Source organism: Mesoplodon bidens (assembly GCF_964165515.1).
Source record: "Mesoplodon bidens genome assembly, chromosome: 3".
In the NCBI taxonomy this organism is placed as follows: domain Eukaryota; kingdom Metazoa; phylum Chordata; class Mammalia; order Artiodactyla; family Ziphiidae; genus Mesoplodon; species Mesoplodon bidens.
Window position 1 is genome coordinate 140312344 of NC_138178.1, and position 20397 is coordinate 140332740.

Here is a 20397-nt window from a genome sequence, read left to right on the forward strand (position 1 = left end):
TGGGTATTCCTTAGGCTAATATTGAGCTGTTCACATTTACTGGATGAATAAACAGGCTTCCAGGAGTCCTTTCTTTTACTTGTCATGTGCTTCCCAGCTGCAGAAACAGCATATTTTGGAATCAAAGGCAGAAAAGCAGCATCTGGTTTGAAAGATCTGATAAATCTAAAGTACTTCTTTTCTGAAAGTCTTTCTGGTGTTTCTAAGGGAGAGAAAAAATAGCCTCCAAAATTATTTTGCATTAAGAAATAAGAAAGAGACCAGTGTCCTTGTCCCCAGACTGAGGCACTGCAGCCCCTGCCTCTGCAGGAGACCCTCCAAAACCAGCAGCCTCCAATCATCCAGTCACCTAACATTGATAATTCAGGCGATCTGCAAAAGAAGCTTGTGCCCTTCATCACAATATTAAACTGCTACCTAGCCCACAAGTCGGAGAAGATGAAAGAGGGAGGCTGGATGGGAGCTGATGGAGTTGTCACCTGAACGACTGCCCCAAAACTACAGGTTCCCCAACCAGGGATGGAACCCACACACCCTGCAGTTGCAGCACAGAGTCTTAACAACTGGACCAGCAGGGAGTTCCCCCGATTTACCATTTCATAGGATAGTAGGGGCCATGTGGCTGACAGGGTCTTGGTGCTCCAGCCAGGTGTCAGGCCTGTGCCTCTGAGGTGGGAGAGCCTAGTTCAGGACATTGGTCCACCAGAGACATCCCGGCTCCATGTAATATCAAACAGCAAAAGCTCTCCCAGAGGTCTCCATCTCAACCCTAAGATCCAGGTCCACTCAACAACCAGCAAGCTACAGTGCTGGACAACCCTATGCCAATCAACTAGCAAGACAGGAACATAACCCCACCCATTAACAGAGAGGCTGCCTAAAATCATAATAATCATAATAAGGTCACAGACACCCAAAAACACACCACCAGATGCAGTCCTGTGCACCAGAAAGACAAGATCCAGCCTCATCCACCAGAACACAGGCACCAGTCCCCTCCACTGGGAAGCCTACACAGCCCACTGAACCAAGCTTAGCCACTGGGGGCAGACACCAAAAACAACGGGAACTACAAACCTGCAGCCTGCGAAACGGAGACCCAAAACACAGTAAGTTAAGCAAAATGAGAAGACAGAGAAACACACAGCAGATGAAGGAGCAAGGTAAAAACCCACCAGACTTAACAAATTAAGAGGAAATAGGCAGTCTACTGAAAAAGAACTCAGAGTAATGATAGTAAAGATGATCCAAAATCTTAGAAATAGAATGGAGAAAATACACGAAATGCTTAACAAGGTCATAGAAGAACTAAAGAGCAAACAAACAATGATGAACAACACAATAAATGAAATTAAAAACTCTCTAGAAGGAATCAATAGCAGAATAACTGAGGCACAAGAATGGATAAGTAACCTGGAAGATAACACAGTGGAAATAACTACTGCAGAGCAGAGTAAAGAAAAATGATTGAAAAGCATTGAGGTCAGTCTCAGAGACCTCTGGGACAACATTAAATGCACCAACATTCGAATTATAGGGGTCCCAGAAGAAGAAGAGAAAAAGAAAGGGACTGAGAAAACATTGAAGAGATGATAGTTGAAAACTTCCCTAATATAGGAAAGAAAATAGTCAATCAAGTCCAGAAAGTGCAGAGAGTCCCATGCAGGATAAATCCAAGGAGAACCACACCAAGACACATATCAATCAAACTATCAAAAATTAAATACAAAGAAAAAATATTAAAAGCAGCAAGGGAAAAACAACAAATAGCATACAACGGAATCCCAATAGGTAAACAGCTGACCTTTCAGAAGAAACTCTGCAAGCCAGAAGGGAGTGGCAAGGCATATTTAAGGGATAAAAGGGGGAAAACTACAACCAAGACTACTCTACCCAGCAAGGATTTCATTCAGACTCCACAGAGAAATTAAAACCTTTACACGTAAGCAAAAGCTAAGAGAATTCAGCACCACCAAACCAGCTTTACAATACTAAAGGAACTTCTCTAGGCAGGAAACACAAGAGAAGGAAAACACCTACAATAACAAACCCAAAACAATTAAGAAAATGGTAACAGGAACATACATATCGATAATTACCTTAAATGTAAATGAATTACATGCTCCAACCAAAAGACATATACTGGCTGAATGGTTACAAAAACAAGACTCGTGGGCTTCCCCTGCGGCTCAGGGGTTAAGAATCCACCTGCCAACACAGGAGATGTGGGTTCAAGCCCTGGTCTGGGAAGATCCCACATGCCGCAGAGCAACTAAGCCTGTGCGCCACAACTACTGAGGCCGCGTGCCACAACTACTGAAGCCCATGCACCTAGAGCCCATGCTCTGCAAAAAGAGAAGCCACTGCAATGAGAAGCCTGCATACCACAATGAAGAGTAGCTGCCACTCGCAGCAACAAAGACCCAATGCAGCCAAAAATTGATTAATTAATAAAAAAAAAGAAGACCCGTATGTATGCAGTCTACAAGAGACCCGCTTCAGACCTAGGGACACATACAGACTGAAAGTGAGGGGATGGAAAAAGATGTTCCATGCAAATGGAAATCAAAAGAAAGCTGGAGTAGCAATTCTCATATCAGACAAAATAGACTTTAAAACAAAGACTCTTACAATAGACAAAGAAGGACACTATATAATGATCAAGGGATCGATGCAAGAAGAAGATATAAAAATTGTAAATATTTACGCACCTAACATAGGAGCACCTCAATACATAAGGCAAATGCTAACAGCCATAAAAGGGGAAATCGACAGTAACACAATCATAGTAGGGGACCTTAACACCCCACTTTCACCAATGGACAGGTCATCCAAAATGAAAATAAATAAGGAAACACAAGCTTTAAATGATACATTAAACAAGATGGACTTAATTGATATTTATTGGACATTCCATCCAAAAACAACAGAACACACTTTCCTCTCAAATGCTCATGGTAAATTCTCCAGGATGGATCATATCTTGGGTCACAAATCAAGCCTTGGTAAATTTAAGAAAATTGAAATCATATCAAGTATCTTTTCCAACCACAATGCTATGAGACTACATATCAATTACAGGAAAAAAAAAACCTGTAAAAAATACAAACACATGGAGGCTAAACAACACACTACTTAATAACCAAGACATCACTGAAGAAATCAGAGGAAATCAAAATATACCTAGAAACAAATGACAATGAGACACAATGACCCAAACCAATGGGATGCAGCAAAAGCAGTTCTAAGAGGGAAGTTTATAGCTATACAATCCTACCTCAAGAAACAAGAAACATCTCAAATAAACAACCTAACCTTACACCTAAAGCAATTAGAGAAAGAAGAACTAAAAACCCCAAAGTTAGCAGAAGGAAATAAATCATAAAGATCAGATCAGAAATAAATGAAAAAGAAATGAAAGAAATGATAGCAAGATTCAATAAAATTAAAAGCTGGCTCTTTGAGAAGATAAACAAAATTGATAAACCATTAGCCAGACTCAACAAGAAAAAAAGGAAGAAGACTCAAATCAATAGAATTAGAAATGAAAAAGGAGAAGTAACAACTGACACTGCTGAAATACAAAAGATCGTGAGAGATTACTATAAGCAACTCTATGCCAATAAAATGGACAACCTGGAAGAAATGGACACAGTCGTAGAAAAGCACAACCTTCTGAGACTGAACCAGGAAGAAATAGAAAATATAAACAAACAAATCACAAGCCCTGAAATTGCGACTGTGATTAAAAATCTTCCAACAAACAGAAGCCCAGGACCAGATGGCTTCACAGGCGAATTTTATCAAACATTTAGAGAAGAGCTAACACCTATCCTTCTCAAACTCTTCCAAAATATAGCAGAGGGAGGAACACTCCCAAACTCATTCTACGAGGCCACCATCACCCTGATACCAAAACCAGACAAAGATGTCACAAAGAAAGAAAACTACAGGCCAATATCACTGATGAACATAGATGCAAAAATCCTCAACAAAATACTAGCAAACAGAATCCAACAGCACATTAAAAGGATCATACACCATGATCAAGTGGGGTTTATTCCAGAAATGCAAGGATTCTTCAATATACGCAAATCGATCAATGTGGTACACCATATTAACAAACTGAAGGAGAAAAACCATTTGATCATCTCAATAGATGCAGAAAAAGCTTTCGACAAAATTCAACACCTATTTATGATAAAAACCCTCCAGAAAGTAGTCATAGAGGGAACTTACCTCAACGTAATATAGGCCATATATGACAAACCTACAGTCAACATTGTTCTCTATGGTGAAAAACTGAAACCATTTCCTCTAAGATCAGGAACGAGACAAGGTTGTCCACTCTTACCACTATTATTCAACACTGTATTGGAAGTTTTAGCCACAGCAATCAGAGAAGAAAAAGAAATAAAAGGAATCCAAATCGGAAAAGAAGAAGTAAAGCTGTCACTGTTTGCAGATGACATGATACTATACATAGAGAACCCTAAAGATGCTACCAGAAAACTACTAGAGCTAATCAGTGAATTTGGTAAAGTAGCAGGATACAAATTAATGCACAGAAATCTCTTGCATTCCTATACACTAATGATGAAAAATCTGAAACGAAATTAAGGAAACACTCCCATTTACCATTGCAACAAAAAGAATAAAATATCTAGGAATAAACCTACCTACAGAGACAAAAGACCAGTATGCAGAAAACTATAAGACACTGATGAAAGAAATTAAAGAGGATACAAACAGATGGAAAGATATACCATGTTCTTGGATTGGAAGAATCAACATTGTGAAAATGACTATACTACCCAAAGCAATCTACAGATTCAATGCAATCCCTATCAAACTACCAATGGCATTTTTCACAGAACTAGAACAAAATTTTTCACAATTTGTATGGAAACACAAAAGACCCCAAATAGCGAAAGCAACCATGAGAAAGAAAAATGTAGCTGAAGGAATCAGGCTCCTGGACTTCAGACAATAATACAAAGCTACATTAATCAAGACAGTATGGTACTGGCACAAAAACAGAAATATAGATCCATGGAACAGGATAGAAAGCCCAGAGATAAACCCACACACATATCATCACCTTATTTTTGATAAAGGAGGCAAGAATATACAATGGAGAAAAGACAGCCTCTTCAATAAGTGGTGATGAGAAAACTGGACAGCTACATGTAAAAGAATGAAATTAGAACACTTCCTTATACCATACACAAAAATAAACTCAAAATGGATTAAAGACCTAAATGTAAGGCCAGACACTATAAAACTCTTAGACGAAAACATAGTCAGAACACTCTATGATATGAATCACACAAAGATCGTTTTTGACCCACCCCATAGAGAAATGGAAATAAAAACAAAAATAAACAAATGGGACCTAATGAAACTTCAAAGCTTTTGCACAGCAAAGGAAAACATAAACAAGATTTAAAGACAATCCTCAGAATGGGAGAAAATATTTGCAAATGAAGCAACTGACAAAGGATTAATCTCCAAAATTTACAAGCAGCTCATGAAGCTCAGTATCAAAAAAACAAACAACCCTATCCAAAAATGGGCAGAAGACCTAAACAGACATTTCTCCAAAGAAGATATACACATTGCCAACAAACACATGAAAGGATGTTAACATCACTAATCATTAGAGAAATGCAAATCAAAACTACAATGAGGTATCACTTCACACCCGTCAGAATGGCCATCATCAAGAAATCTATAAACAATAAATGCTGGAGAGGGTGTGGAGAAAAGGGAACACTCTTGCACTGTTGGTGGGAATATAAATTGATACAGCCACTATGCAGAAGAGTATGGAGGTTCCTTAAAAAACTAAAAATAGAGCTACCATATGACCCAGCAATCCCACTAGTGGGCATATACCCTGAGAAAACCATAATTCAAAAAGCATCATGTACCACAATGTTCATTACAGCTCTATTTACAACAGCCAGGACATGGAAGCAACCTAAGTGTCCATTGACAGATGAATGAATAAAGAAGATGTGGCACCTATATGCAATGGAATATTACTCAGCCATAAAAAGAAATGAAATTGAATTATTTGTAGTGAGGTGGATGGACCTAGAGTCTGTCATACAGTGTGAAGTAAGTCAGAAAGAGAAAAATAAATACTGTATGCTAACACATATATATGGAAACTAAAAGAAAAAAAATGGTTCTGAAGAACCTAGGGGCAGGTTAGGAATAAAGAGCCAGATGTGGAGAATGGTCTTGAGGACACGGGGAGGGGGAAGGGTAAGCTGGGATGAAGTGAGAGAGTGGCATGGACATATATACACTACCAAATGTAAAATAGATAGCTAGTGGGAAACAGCTGCATAGCTCAGGGAAATCAGCTCGAAGCTTTGTGACCACCTACAGGGGTGGGATAGGGAGGGTGGGAGGGAGACGCAAGAGGGAGGAGATATGGGGATATATGTATATGTATAGCTGATTCACTTTGTTATACAGCAGAAACTAATACAGCATTGTAAAGCAATTATACTACAGTCAAGATGTTAAAAAATAAATAAAATTTAAAAAAGAAATAAGAAAGATTTATATCATGTAATGTAAACTTATAAAATGAAGATAAAACAAATTTCTGAGGTATAAAATTTTTAGTAAAGCTTTGTTCTTCATTGCTTAAGACAATATTCTAGACAGTGCTCTAGAGGCCAGAGTAAGGATTGACTGTAGCTTGTCCTCTACAAAGGGCATCTCCCAGATTTATATCTTTATTGCCCTAAGCACAGACCAGAGTTGTTATCACTTATTCAACATGTTTTTTACTAAACATTACAGGGGACCGTTCTTTGTTCACCCCACCCATACCCCACCTTGTGTACAAGGGCCCTTTAAAGATTGAAAAGTGTACACACACACACACACACACACACACACGCTTAAGCCTATTATCTTATTCAAATTCCATTGTTGCTGCAGAAGTTCTGAAGGAAATCATACCTACTTTCAAACAAAGAAAGAAAGAGCACAAGGATTACCACTTCTTTTGTACCTACAAATGGGTTACTAATTTTTTAGCTAGGGTATCAGTGATTCCGTCCCAGAATAAGAACCTGATGTCACTGTGCAGGTACTGTCACTAAGGGACCGCTTCCTCTGAGAAGGACAACCTTCTTCCTCCTACAGCTCTGACTCTGGTCCTGTCAGTCAGTTGTTCCTTCATGCTCGAGGCTGCAGGAAAACACTTGGGTCCCAAGATATCCTTAAACTGGGTACAGCTTTTAAAGTGGGACAGCTTTTACATCTGGGAGCAGCTTGGCTACCCAAAGTGGCTAGCATTCTTGGAAGAATTTAGTCAAATCCAAAAACAAAGTCTTACCAAAGATGATTTTCATTATTGCAAATGTACCGTTTACTTCTTGGTCATAACCACCAGTGCAAGGTGCCAAAAAGTGCTTCTTACCCCAGGGACTGCACGTCCTCCTGGAGCCCTGCACCTCCACCCATTCACTCCCTTCCCCAGGCTGCAAAATAAAGCCTATTTTATCTTCTTCGTAAGAAACTAATAGGACAAGAAAACTGGCATCAACAATCGATCTCTCTTTAAGAATCCATTTACTTATCATTTTTAAATGTTTGATTCCCAGTCCTTTATTGCAACAGTAAAACAGAATCCCAGCCCAAGAAATCAGAAAGCCCTCTACTGAATTAAGCACATTGAAATAATCAAGTGCCAAAGAAGAGAAGCCCCCTGATCAGAGCCCACTTACTTCTACTCCACTGATCTGCAACTTGCAGCATAGAGACAGGCATGAGGGAAATTATGGTACATTAGTTCCTTTTGGTTTGTCCAGAAGGTGGCTCAGATTTTGTTCATGCTGAAATTTGCCACCAGTTTCAACTGGACTTTCTCATTAACTAGTGCTTATGTTTCAATGGGGAGATTTTCAGCATTAGCTTCCTAAGCTTGTTCTAACAGGAGCCAAAAGCTGAGCAAAATCTTCCTCTTAAAGACAACATATTTTTAAATGCTGGATGTCTTAATTCCACTCAGTAAAATTGGTCCCCCCAAAGATTTTAATTTTGATACACAGATGCCAAGAGGATAATGGAAGATGGAGGCTCAGAACAACCTTAGAAGCTTAGATCACCTTCCTTTGAGGATGCACCTCTCCATATCTTGATAATCTCTGCATGAGCAACAGAGTGAGACCAAGAAAGTGTGATCTGTTCATGCATTTCCTGTGGAAAGAACTTGCAAACTCACAGGATTAAATTTCTATTTTAAGTGCATAATTCTGCATGTGTACTTCAGAGAGATAATGACTAATAATAATTCATCAATATCCTTTATTGTGTGTATAGAGAGTTTAAGTGAATAAATGCTCTTTCAAGTGATTTTAAGTTGTATAATATTATTTGTGACTCAAGGATATTTATATTTATCCCTTGCTGGTAATCGTATCTTCAGCATCACCAAAAAAAAAAAAATTACCATTCTCATCTTGGTAATATTGATATTCTTTGTTGAAGCAAAATGTTTTTTCTCTTTTGGGGAAGGTTTGTGTGTGTGTGTGTGTGTGTGTGTGTATTTGATTGATTGTTTGTTTGGGAGAGGTTGTATTTGGGGTTTGAATGACTTTCCAGAAGCCCCAATGGCCCACAGTCAAGGTCAAAGCATATAATTGATCTTCTGTATCAGGAAGCTTTTTTTAAAAAACTCAATAATTCAATATGCTAAAGAAAGACAGCCAGAGGAACTTAGAGCCAAAAATAAAGCCAAAGAGCTTAGGAACTGTTTGCTTTTCTCCTGCTAATGAGGACCTAGAGACATGAATAGTCACTCTAAATTCCTTAACATTGGAACAAGTCTCTGCTTACACTACCGGTTACAGTGCTGTGCCCTTGCTCCTCTTTTTCTCATCCTTTCCCTGTTTCTTCTTCCTGTTGTTAGACATCAACTACTCAGAGGTCTTTAGCACCCCCTTCAGATACTTCAGGATCACAACAACCAACCACTGAGCCTTTTAGATCTCCCTGTACACAATTCCAAACAACCCTGTTCATTAAAACAAAGGGAGATCATTGTAAAAGAAATGCCAGAAGATTCATCTTGCCAATAAGGACCAAATTCTTCTAATGCAGTAAACTGTTTCTCTAGTAGAAATTTTCAACAGAAAATAAAATTTTCAGAATTTGCTAAAGAATCCTTTTAAAGTTACTTCTTAATAATTTGCTTTAATATTTTGAAGAAAATAAAACCCAAAAAAGGATAAGGTACATATTATTTTTAAGATAATGTCTCCTGGCTCGGAGCACAACTACCGAGCCTGTGCTCTAGAGCCTATGAGCCACAGCTACTGAAGCCTGCGCGCTCTAGGGCCTGTGCTCCGCAACAAGAGAAGCCACGACCATGAGAAGCATGTGCACTACAATGAAGAGTACCTTCTGCTCGCCACAACTAGAGAAAGCCTGTGCATAGCAGTGAAGACCCAATGCAGCCAAAAATAAATAAAATAAATAAATAAATTTATTTTTTTTTAAAAAGGAAAGAAAATGTCTCCTGAACGAAAAAAGCAATCAGTCCTCTTGGAAAACTTGATGAAATGCAATTTGTTTTTATCAATGCCACATTATTTTCGATTAGATATACAGTTTATTTACTATCTGAGAAATGTTTTTTAGTATACTTAAAACCTAATTAATTTGAACCGTTCTTTGAGTCACTTCAGCAGAATTTGGTGCTTTTCTGGTGGCTCATTCATTTCCTGATCAGTGGAAGGAGGAAAGCATGAATTCAATCAATGGAACTAATAAGCCCAGAGGTAGAATGAGCGGTGAGCACTTACATTCTCCGTTGAAAAATGCTCTTATGAAAAAAAAACTCTAGGAAATTCTCCTTCTCTTTACCTTTTGTTAATTGCAAACTAAACATATTTCCAAGAGTAAGGAGTTGCTGAGAGTTGGTTTTACCTAGAGCTCCCCCAATAGGCACTGGGCCACCATCCCTCTGCCAGTGTCCACACTGCCTGGGAGATGAGTTGAGAGCACACAGCCTTCATCTCCGCAGCAGTCTCTTTGAATTTCCCTTTGAGGCCCTGCTCCTTTTCCCCCTCAGTCTCTCCTGTTATAAGCTTTGGTTTGAGCTGTAGCAAAGCACTATCTTGCTAGAGGTTATAAAGGAAACCAGAGAAAAATGACAATCTCCATGAAACAACCCAAGCTTGGACTGAGCTTCCTCCAGAAGAAACTGCACACATGCTTATCAGTGGTGAGAGACTGTCCAACATCAGTAAACTCAAAGACTTCTCCAGGCAGGAACAACTTGGAAGGAACACTCCAAAAAGCCATCACGCTCCAATGGAAAGAATTTAGTTCTGGCTCAGAGAAACCTGGCATGTGCTGCCAATCAGCTGTCTGATCTTGGGCAGGTTACTTGACCTCTCTGAGCTTTGGTTTCATCATCTGTAAAATGGTGATGGTAAAATGGCAATTACAATGCCTGTGAGCATGGTTGACACAGAATTATAAAGAATTAATATAAAGGGTCCTGTTTATAGTAAGAAATCCATAAATGGTAGCAATATTTATATCTTACTTCCCAAACACAGTGCCTTGCACAAAACTATAGTTCATAAATATCGTGGAAGTGAGGGAGGGAGGGAGAAAAAGAGAATGGCAGAGAAGAAGACGGGAAGAGGGAAGAGAGAGATTTGAAAAAGATCCAAGTTTATCAGTGACAGACATTTCCCCCTTTTCATTAATAATGTTTCTGATTGTAATAAATACTTACTGTAGAAGTTGTTTGATACCATGGACTGGGAACACCATGGACTCTTAGCCAGCACCACAGATCCTGCGGATTAGAGCCCTCCAGTTGCTTTTGCAGCTTTTCTGCCTGTTAACGGCAACTACGTTCACCTTGCCTCTGACAGCTACATGGTACCACCAGGTCTCTGCTATTCCAGACCCCTCTCGCCTCTGCTGATACCAGGAAGCCCAGTCCATGGCAGTTCTTCCTGCCATCAACCCAGTCGACAAAGGACAGCCACTATCGGGCTTTTCTGTGATGCAGAAGTCCTTCACTTGTGCATTCCTCATGGCTTTAGAGAGGGGAATAGCCAATGAACTCTCCAGGTGAAGATAGCAGGCCCCCTTCTCTGAGCCTTTAGTGCTCAAATACTCTGCCAGGACAGTCTGGCATCTTCTCTTCGTTCATGTAAGCCACCATTTCCTCCAAGCTTTAGGGAGCCATCCCAACAGCAAACTGGAACGAGATCCAGCTTCCCTTATGAAGATGCTAAATCCTGAGTCATGAGAGAATGCCCCAATAAATTCTTCTTATCTGGGCTTATATTCTGCCACCCTCCCCCTCATCCCATCTGACACCCTTAAGATCCGTTCCCAAGCGCATTCCCCAGATCCATGTCTGCATTAGTCAAGTCCTGAGTTTCCTTCAGTGGAAAATCTCATTCCTCCCACCACAGGGAAAGTCATTCCCCAGCCGGGTCATCCTGAGACTTGACCCTAACTATCCATGTAGAATAAATGAAGGGTTGCAGATGGTATTTGAGGAGGGCAAGTTATCATCATGTAAAGCAGCCTCCTCAGATGGGGCCACAGCCTGGTCTCCAGGCACCGGAGGCTGGGCTCCTCTAGGAAGAAGGAGCCGGCCCCTTCAGCAAGGGAACCTCAAGTTCATCTAGGGGTTGTCTCCATTGCAGATCTCTGTGTCCCACTCCCTCCCTATGAGGACCTTAAGCTGCCAGGGTGATGGATTCAGCCTTTTTGATGATTCACCAGCTCTTCCCATTAGGTCTAAGGCCTGAATTTCAGCACAGTCTGCCCTCCATCTTCAGAAGAGACTCTTCAAATGAGACTTTCATTTGAAGCCTGATTGCCCTTTCACTCAGGGCAATCAAAGCCCTGAGTGCTTTGATTGCACTCAACAACCAATTAATCCACAGTCCTGATGATTACCATTGTTCCCACATCGCTCAAATGTTGTCAATATTGTATTAGCCAGCACATACCTTTCCACGTGTATCCCATCCCAATTCATCACAGAGGAGTCTTAGTAATTGTGATGCTGCAGGATTTATGGCTCTCACGGCCAACATGACTGCCTATGGCATTCCGGCTAAGCTTCCCAAAAGATAACTATGGGTGATTTTATCCATTGGCCCCCTTAGATCCACTCTTCTCCTACCTGCTTCCCAGGCTGCCAACATTTATGAGCTGAACCAATGGGCTCCCTTACTCTCTGCCTTCCCATTTGCTTCGTCAGAAGATCAGGGCGTGGGAGCAGAGTGAGGCTGAAGTATTTGCTCACCTCCCTCCTTCCCAGGCCTCACATTGGTAATGGCTGCATCCTCCTACGAAAAGCCACAGCCCCTGTCAGGCATTCCCCTCCTACAGTTGTCTTTGGGGCCTGATCATCACTTCTTCCTGGTCCTTCACCCTAGGTTACCCATTGCTTCAAACAAGTGTTTAGGAGTGTTTCACCACCCCCTTGTGGGTTTCCTTAACTCTGTCTTCACATTTGTAAATAGTCTCTTCATTGAATTCTCCTCAATATGCAACCACAGTATATCATTTGTTTCCCACTAGGAACCTTTAGGATGCTACAGTCATCTTTTCTCAAATTCTGGCAAGCCCTTCCTGCTTCGGCTTTTATCCCTAAGTTTCTTTAAGAAGCAGCTTTTTCTCCCAGAAACTCCTGAGGGAAGTTCTTAGGGGTGGGTTGAAAACACCTGAGTGGTGCCATCCAGTATTATCCTTAATCCCCATCCTCCACCCCAGCAGAGACCCCAAGGCACTCAAGTGCTTTTCATGTTAGAGTGGCTCTCTTGCCTATGAACAGACCTGAACTGAAGGTTGGGATGGATTTTCCTCCTGTCCTTTGTTCCTGGTCATCCACCTCAGCATCCCAGTCCTGGACCATCAATCCTAACATTTGCTTTACTGTTTTCATGGGGACTCATTGATTCCTCATTCAAGGAGAACCCCTGGTTCCTAGTGACGAAATGCCAGGGATGTGAATACAGATTGAGTCAACTTTGGGACTCATGGTACCCAGTCATCTGTCAGTGTCCCTTACTAAGTATGACATCCTAAATTAATGTGCAAGTAAAAATAATCTCGCAGTTCATTTTAAGTGTGCTTGTTGTTGTTATTCCAAGGGTCTTAAAGATGAAAAAGACTTTTTTGAAAGTTTTCATGAATTCAGAAGACAGAGGACTTGCTTTATTGGCATTAATACAGATTTTCCTGACATAATGTGAAAAAGGAACAAGGTTCATTTCAACCCCAAAAATGTCAGAATTAAAGACACCTGTGTAACATTAGAGTGGTTTTTTTTTTAAGTCACAGAGAATCAGCTGCTGTAAGATTTTAGCAAGGGCAAGAGCTAGACAATCACAGACTTTTTCCTCTGAGTCAGCAGTACAGTTTTACCCCTACAAACATGCAAAACTTTTGAGTTTAAAAAATTACAATTTAAATTTAAAATATGCCCAGCTGGAAAGAATAATTGTGATTGATCATTTGGGACATGGCTTTGGGAGAGTATCACATGATCTAAAAACATGAGTTTAGTTTCATAAGTTGTTTTTTTTTAAGCGTATATGATAGCTCTGATTACATATTTTTTCTGAGTTTTTTTTAATTCACAAAGGGGTCTCTTTATAAGGATCTTAAAGGGACTTTGGGAATTTTGCTTGAGAAAAGAATCACCCAAATCCAGACACCTTTCAGTTTGAGCCTCTATCGTCCTCCCTTTTTTAATCTGAGCAGTCTCTGTTTCTTGTGTCGGTAATTGCTCAGTTAAAAGGAAAAGAAAGTATTTTCTCTAAGGGAGCTTGCAATTGGATTTTCTTGGAGGCCATGAGGACTAAAACATTGGTTTTATTAATTTCCGGCGCTTTAATCATAAATCCAGTTGGAGACCCGTCATTACATAAGACATGAGAATTTAAAGTCTTTCTAGGCCCATTTCCTAATTATGCCCAATGCATTTAAAATATTGGCTTATTAAAAATCCAAATTGGAGGAGGGTTGTGATATATGAATTATGTTCTGAGATTCAAGGTAAAGAAAAGTTAATTTGCAGTGTGTGGACCAGAGAAATTATTTTAGCGAAGGCACAAATGTTGTTTTGCATTTTTAGCATAAGTATGCTGCCTCGGCCTTGCGCCTGAGGGCGGGTCAGGGAGACAGGTAAACTCCTCCACAAGTAGGGTCGAAATTAAACAGTCCTTGAGTGCAGGGGGTATAGCTGCTTGTGCTGCCCGTGCAGGTGGGTCCGTGACGCTGCAGGCCGCCAGCTGTGTTCTGAGGGTCGCCCAGCTTCAGATGGTCTCACACTCCGTGGTGGCAGTGGAGCAGGCCCCACAGTCACAGCGGACAGCCACGGGGTAGGTGTAGAAGGGGTCGACTCCCGGGGCACAGTTGGGCAGCTTGACAGTCACCTGTTTGGTCTCATTGTAGGTACAGACTCGATGATGGGCTTCAATGTAGGGGGGTTCCAGAATGGGCTTCTGTCCCCACAGGTAGAAAACAGAAAACCCATTAGAACATAGCATCGTGTTTCATTTTCTTGGCACCATTTATCACTATCAGAGACTAGCTTGTTATTCATTTCTTTACTTGTTAACATGTTTCCTCCCAGTAGAGAGCAAATTCCTGAAAGCAGGAAGGTGGTTTTGTTCACTCACGTATCCTGAACTGCCAGAAGAGCCCATGGCACAGAGTAGGTCCTAAATAAATACTTAGCAAATGAATAGTCTTGATCATTGCAAAAGCCTTCTAACTGGTCCCCTCACTTCTTCTTTTACCCCCTATAGTCTATTTATGACAGGGCAGCCCCAAGAGATCCTTTTCAAATGTAAGATCCTATCTCCCCTCTGCTCAAAGCCTCTATGATTTCCTATGTCATTTGGAGCAAAAGTCAAAGATCTTACAATCACCCTCAAGACCCTACATCATCTTCCCTGCACCTTCACCTCTGACATGTCCCCAATGACCCCATCTTACTGGCTTCCTCACTCTGCTCGAGACGCAATAGCCTCCTGCTTTTTCCCCAAACCCACCAGGAACAGTGCCACCCCAGGACCTTTGCCCTTGCTAGTCCCTCTGCCTGGAACGCTCTCCTCCCTTGTGATTCACTTCTTCTTCAACCTTAGGTTTTTGTTCAAACATCACCCTCCCAGGAAAGCCTTTCCTCACCGTCCTATTTAAAGTTGCCAAGTTTCCCCTCCCACGCTGCCACTTCCTCTCGCTCTTCCTGCTTTATTTTTCTCCGCAGCACTTAACACCCTGTGACATATTATGCATTTTATTTATTTGTGTTGTATTTTTCCCACTCTAGAAAGAAAACTGCATTAAGACAGGGATTTCTGCCCATTTTACTCACTGCTGTGCCTCTACTCCCTAGAGATACCTGGCATCCTGGAGGTTCTCAACAACTATTTGTTGAATCAGTGAAAGAAAACAGAGCAAGGCAGCTTCCTGAATGCCCTGTGCGCTGGTTCTGATCATCGAGGGATTCACTTCCTTCCTTCACCTTTTAGAAGTCGTGCATCCAAAGTTCATTTTGATAAACAGAGCATATAGATCAGGAAACCAGCACAAAGTAGTAGTTAAAATCTCAAACCCTGCAGTCAGAGCCACTGAGCTTGAATCCCTGTTCTGCCACTTGCTGGAGACCTTGGAAAATCCACTTAACTTCTTGAAGCCTCAGATTCCTCAACTGTAAAACAAAATACCTACCTCCCATCCTTGTTGTAGAGATAAGGTAAGATGGTGTATGTAATACCTGCCGAGCACCAAGTAAGTGTTCAGTAAAAGTAATCTATTGTTCTTATCAGAGCAATTATAAGAGTAAGGAAGTATTCAATAATAATAAAAATAACAACCAACAAGCTTTCAGAGGACAACAGCTTCACTTGTCCTGGGCAAATGACATATGTTTAATGGAGGCCCAGGATGAAGTTCTTACATGCATGTCATGGAAGTAATGGCTTTGCCTCTGTCAAGGACCATGTAGAAGAGTTGAACTCAATATGCACTTCTTCCTCTTATTTCTCAGGTAACATTTTACCCTTTCTCAGTTCGCTTCATGTACTCTTACCCTCAGTAATCTGGAATCCCAGGCAGCATTGCCAGATATAATACAGGATGCCCAGTAAAATTTGAATAACAAATAAACAACTATTTTTTTTTAGTATAAGTATGTCCCAAATATTGCATGGGACAGACATATCAAAAAGAAAAAAACAGTTGTTTTTGTGACATTCAAATTTAAGTGGCCTCCTGGCTTGGTTTGACTGGAGTTTTTGCTAACTCTGGTATCCCTAAACCCAGACCAGGAACAAAGGCTATTTTCAGCAATAGTTCCACCTTCAAAGTAAATCCAGCCACTTTGTCGTCATGAACACCCTTATTTTCAGACAGGCTTCCCAGTTAAATTACCAAAAATAAGTGCTTTGTATCTCAGAAACTTTCAGATTGTGGGGAAACTAAATCTCATTCTTTTATTTATTTTCTAGATGTAACCTCCCTTTTCAGAGCACAGTAAAGGCATAAATAAAAGCTAGCTGACATTAAGGAGAATCTCGCTCTTTCATAGTCTCAGTGCTTCCATTTCTCCAATGAGAGCAGAGTCCGTAACCTCTTGCGGGTGACCATTACCCAGTTAAAGCCGTTCACTGATTTATAAGGGCAAGAGAAGATGGGTTGAATTAAGGGGAAATGGTAACTTGAGATTTTGGCCCACAGAGAGCTCTAAATAGCCTGACACAGCTGTGAGCAGGGGAAGGCACTGCCAGACCACGCCCTGAATACAAGAAAGTTTCCCGCATAAGTTTGATGTCATGTGACAGCCACAGTATCTGCAACAACAGAATTTTCATCTCACTGTTAGGTCTCAAGCCCCCGAATGATGGGAAAAAATGAAGCGAACTTGGTGGGGTCATTTCATTTAAGTTAGAGGTTTCATCACCATAATCCAATTCCAATCACGGGGCCATAATTTTACCCAAGTGACAGCAGGTTGCTCTCTGAGTCCCTGAATAGAAGGATACTTTTCCTAATGGCAGTGTCTTCTCATGGTGCTTGTGGGCTTCTAAGTTGGCTCAGTTAGGCGAGAGGACATATGACTCCAGGAGGGGATCCATCCCTTATAGTTCAACATTTATCGAATGCCTTGTTTGTACATGTCATTTGACAAGAGCTGTGAAAGGCACAAGAATGAACCTCTACCCTCAAAAAACTTAAAACCTACTGTGGGGAGTGGGGAGGAAGTAAGACAAAAAGTAGACGATGGCCATGGGTTGAGCAGAGAGTCAGAAAAGGCTTAGAGGAGTGGGCACTGGAGACAGGCACCGAGGAATAAACACAAGCAGGAATATGAGAAAAGGACCAAAAGTATGATTTCATGAGGAGCATTGAATAAAACCTTTAAAATCCAGTCTCTTCACAGACGTAGAGAATGAACTTGAGGACACGGGGAGGGGGAAGGGTAAACTGGGACGAAGTGAGAGAGTAGCATGGACATATATACACTACCAAATGTAAAATAGACAGCTAGTGGGAAGCAGACACATAGCACAGGGAGATCAGCTCGGCGTTTTGTGCCCACCTAGAGGGGTGGGACAAGGAGGGTGGGAGGACGCAAGAGGGAGGGGATATGGGGGTGTACATATGCATATAGCTGATTCACTTTGTTATACAGCAGAAACTAACACACCATTGTAAAACAACTATACTCCAATAAAGACGTTTAAAAAAAACAAAGAGGTCTTCCCTGGTGGTACAGTGGTTGAGGGTCCGCCTGCCTATGCGGGGGACATGGGTTCGTGCCCCGGTCCGGGAGGATCCCACATGCCGCAGAGCGACTGGACCCGTGAGCCATGGCCGCTGAGCCTGCGTGTCCGGAGCCTGTACTCCGCAACGGGAGAGACCACAGTGGTGAGAGGCCCGCGTACCGCAAAAAAAAAAAAAAAAAAAAAAAAAAATCCAATCTCTTAGGCAGAACTAAGAATATGTGTAGTCACTGGGGAAATAGGCAGATGCCATATTGGGACCTTAAAAGTTGGTTATTGAATTTGCAGTACTTAGTAGTCATTAACAGTTTTCGGAGTCAGGGTGACAAAACCAGATCTAGTGCTTCATTAAGAGCCAACTCCAGCCCTAGTGGGAAGAGGCAGTAGTCACTATACGGTGTGACCTGATGGGATGCTGAAAGGCCCTGTTTCTCCTCACACCTCAAACAGCTCCTCCTCTCGGCTCAGTAGGGTTCTAATTTTGAGATTTTTATCCCATTTTAAATGTATTGTCTCTTAAAAAGCTGGATATAATAGTATATGAAGGGCCTTAACGGATCTGTCAGTGATAATCCCTGAGGGGCCCCAGGAATTACTCTAGGGGGTGGGAAGAGAGTAGGGCTGTGGATGAGGCACTGAAGGAGGGGCTGAGGACCCGCCCTCGCCTGCTATTTAGCTTAGGGCCTCTCTCGGTAACTGGCTGGCTTTCTCACTGGTGGAGGAATACAGGGAAGAGTCTGGGTTACAAGCTTGCCCCAAGAATTTACTCTGAGCTTTCCACTGACCCCCTACATGACTCTGCAGTCATCCACTAATTGAATTCTTCCATGTCATCTATAAAATGGGTAGAAAGATAGCACATCTTGACCTCCCAGAGATGATTCCCCAATAGACAACCCTGTGTCAATCAAATTATTCATTTTATCAATGCTTTGTTAGAAGGGCAGTATCTTGGTTTTTTCAGATTATTTTTGGAGGATACCATGTAGCTGTTTTGTGTTTGTTTGTTTGTTTGACCCACAGGAAAATGTAGATACCCCAGCTCTATCTCATTTGATTAAAAAGCGAATACTTAAGAACCAGGCCAAGGGGCTGACCCTGAAGGCATTGCCACCTAGGCCTGTCTTGGGACTCACCTCCCAGGTTTCACAGCGGCCCCAGCAGGCATCCGTGGTGATCCGAAGGCCCCTGCAGCCCGGCTTCTTGGCCAGGAAAGTAAACTCTCTCACCGCACAGCCCACAAACGTGCTCAGGTTCCCACCGGAGGTGCTGAGGACACAGCCACAGCCAGCCAGGAGGAGGAGGGCCGCGGGGCCAAGGAAGAGGTATGCCAGCCTCATGCTGTTCCCCGAGAGGGAGAGGAAAGAGAGTTTATTAACAGATCCAGCTGCCTCCATGGGACTGACATCAATGTGTTGGTCGCTATCAAAGGGACATCGCTCTTAGCATTTCAGGAGAAATGAGCCAAGAAATTGTAAATGCCCACAAACTCCAACACAAATGCCCAAACTTTCCTCCAAGGGGCTCCAGTATGGATTCCATGGACCCACTGAGCTCACTAGACATCCAACCCTCCAAGGGCATCCTCAGGCTTTTCCTTATAGCATTCCACCTGCTGGACTTGACTTGTGGGTGAAAGAAGTTTGTCCCAATCGTCTCTTCAAAATGAACACAGAATATGAGTAACACCAAAAGTAATGCATATCCTAGCATAATACAGGAATATAAACAAGTTCTTTTTATTCAGATCAGGGTATTTGGAATTATGTTACATGCTTTGCTCACAATTATATTTCCAATGTCATGGATGGGGAATGGAGGGGGGAGGTAAATAAGCAATAATTGTATGCCCCATACGTATTGCTACTAACCCAACCCACCACAAAACTTGGATACGCAGATGTGAACCCTCACACCTGACTTGGTGGCCATTCATAAGAATGTGTCCTACTTGCTACAAATTCCCTCTGGTCTAACCTCCACTCTCATAGGCACCTCGTAGTGAGTGAATTTAAAGCCAAATGATGGAAAGCATCACGGGTATTTAAAACATAACCCCAGTCAACTACCAATCTACTGTCTAACCTCTCTGGGTCTTGGTCATTTCCTGTGCTTTTTCAGGAGCCAGAATCACTCCTTTCATGCTTGGCCCACCACACAGAATATACCTGGATATTGAAATGAGAGTGGACACTACACTTACAGAACACCCCCAATTCATTATGACTTAAAACTGGCTGCAAAGTTATTTATTCCCAAGCTGATCTCCCAGTTCCTACTTCTGACCTGTCACCTTAGCAAGGCTATCTGGACTTACCCTCAAGTAGAATGAAGTTACAAGTATGGAGAAGCACTTACCTGATTTTACTGGAGCTACCCCTTCTTTAAAGCTGAAACTTGCACCCAAGACTTTGGGAAGTCACAATGAGTGGTACAAGTTTGCTCTGGGTAAATGCCTCTACCCTCTGTTACTGGGCTGCTTGATTGCTCAAATATATAGGAAAGGTCTCGTCAATCAAAACAAAAGGGAGGCAGAGCCTTACAGAAGCCACTAAACACATCAAAGCCTTGGGATATAAAGCCATTCTCT

At 41.7% G+C, this 20397-nt stretch overlaps 1 protein-coding gene across 1 annotated transcript; it reads right to left on the reverse strand.

Moving 5' to 3' along the window:
• Positions 1-14333: 14333 nt before the first annotated feature.
• Positions 14334-19147, reverse strand: GPHB5 (glycoprotein hormone subunit beta 5; the record flags this gene model as incomplete). Its single annotated transcript, XM_081228948.1, has 2 exons — positions 14334-14522; positions 18944-19147. 2 exons carry the CDS (start codon positions 19145-19147, stop codon positions 14334-14336), a joined length of 393 nt encoding a protein of 130 aa, XP_081085074.1.
• Between the last annotated feature and the right edge of the window lie 1250 nt (positions 19148-20397).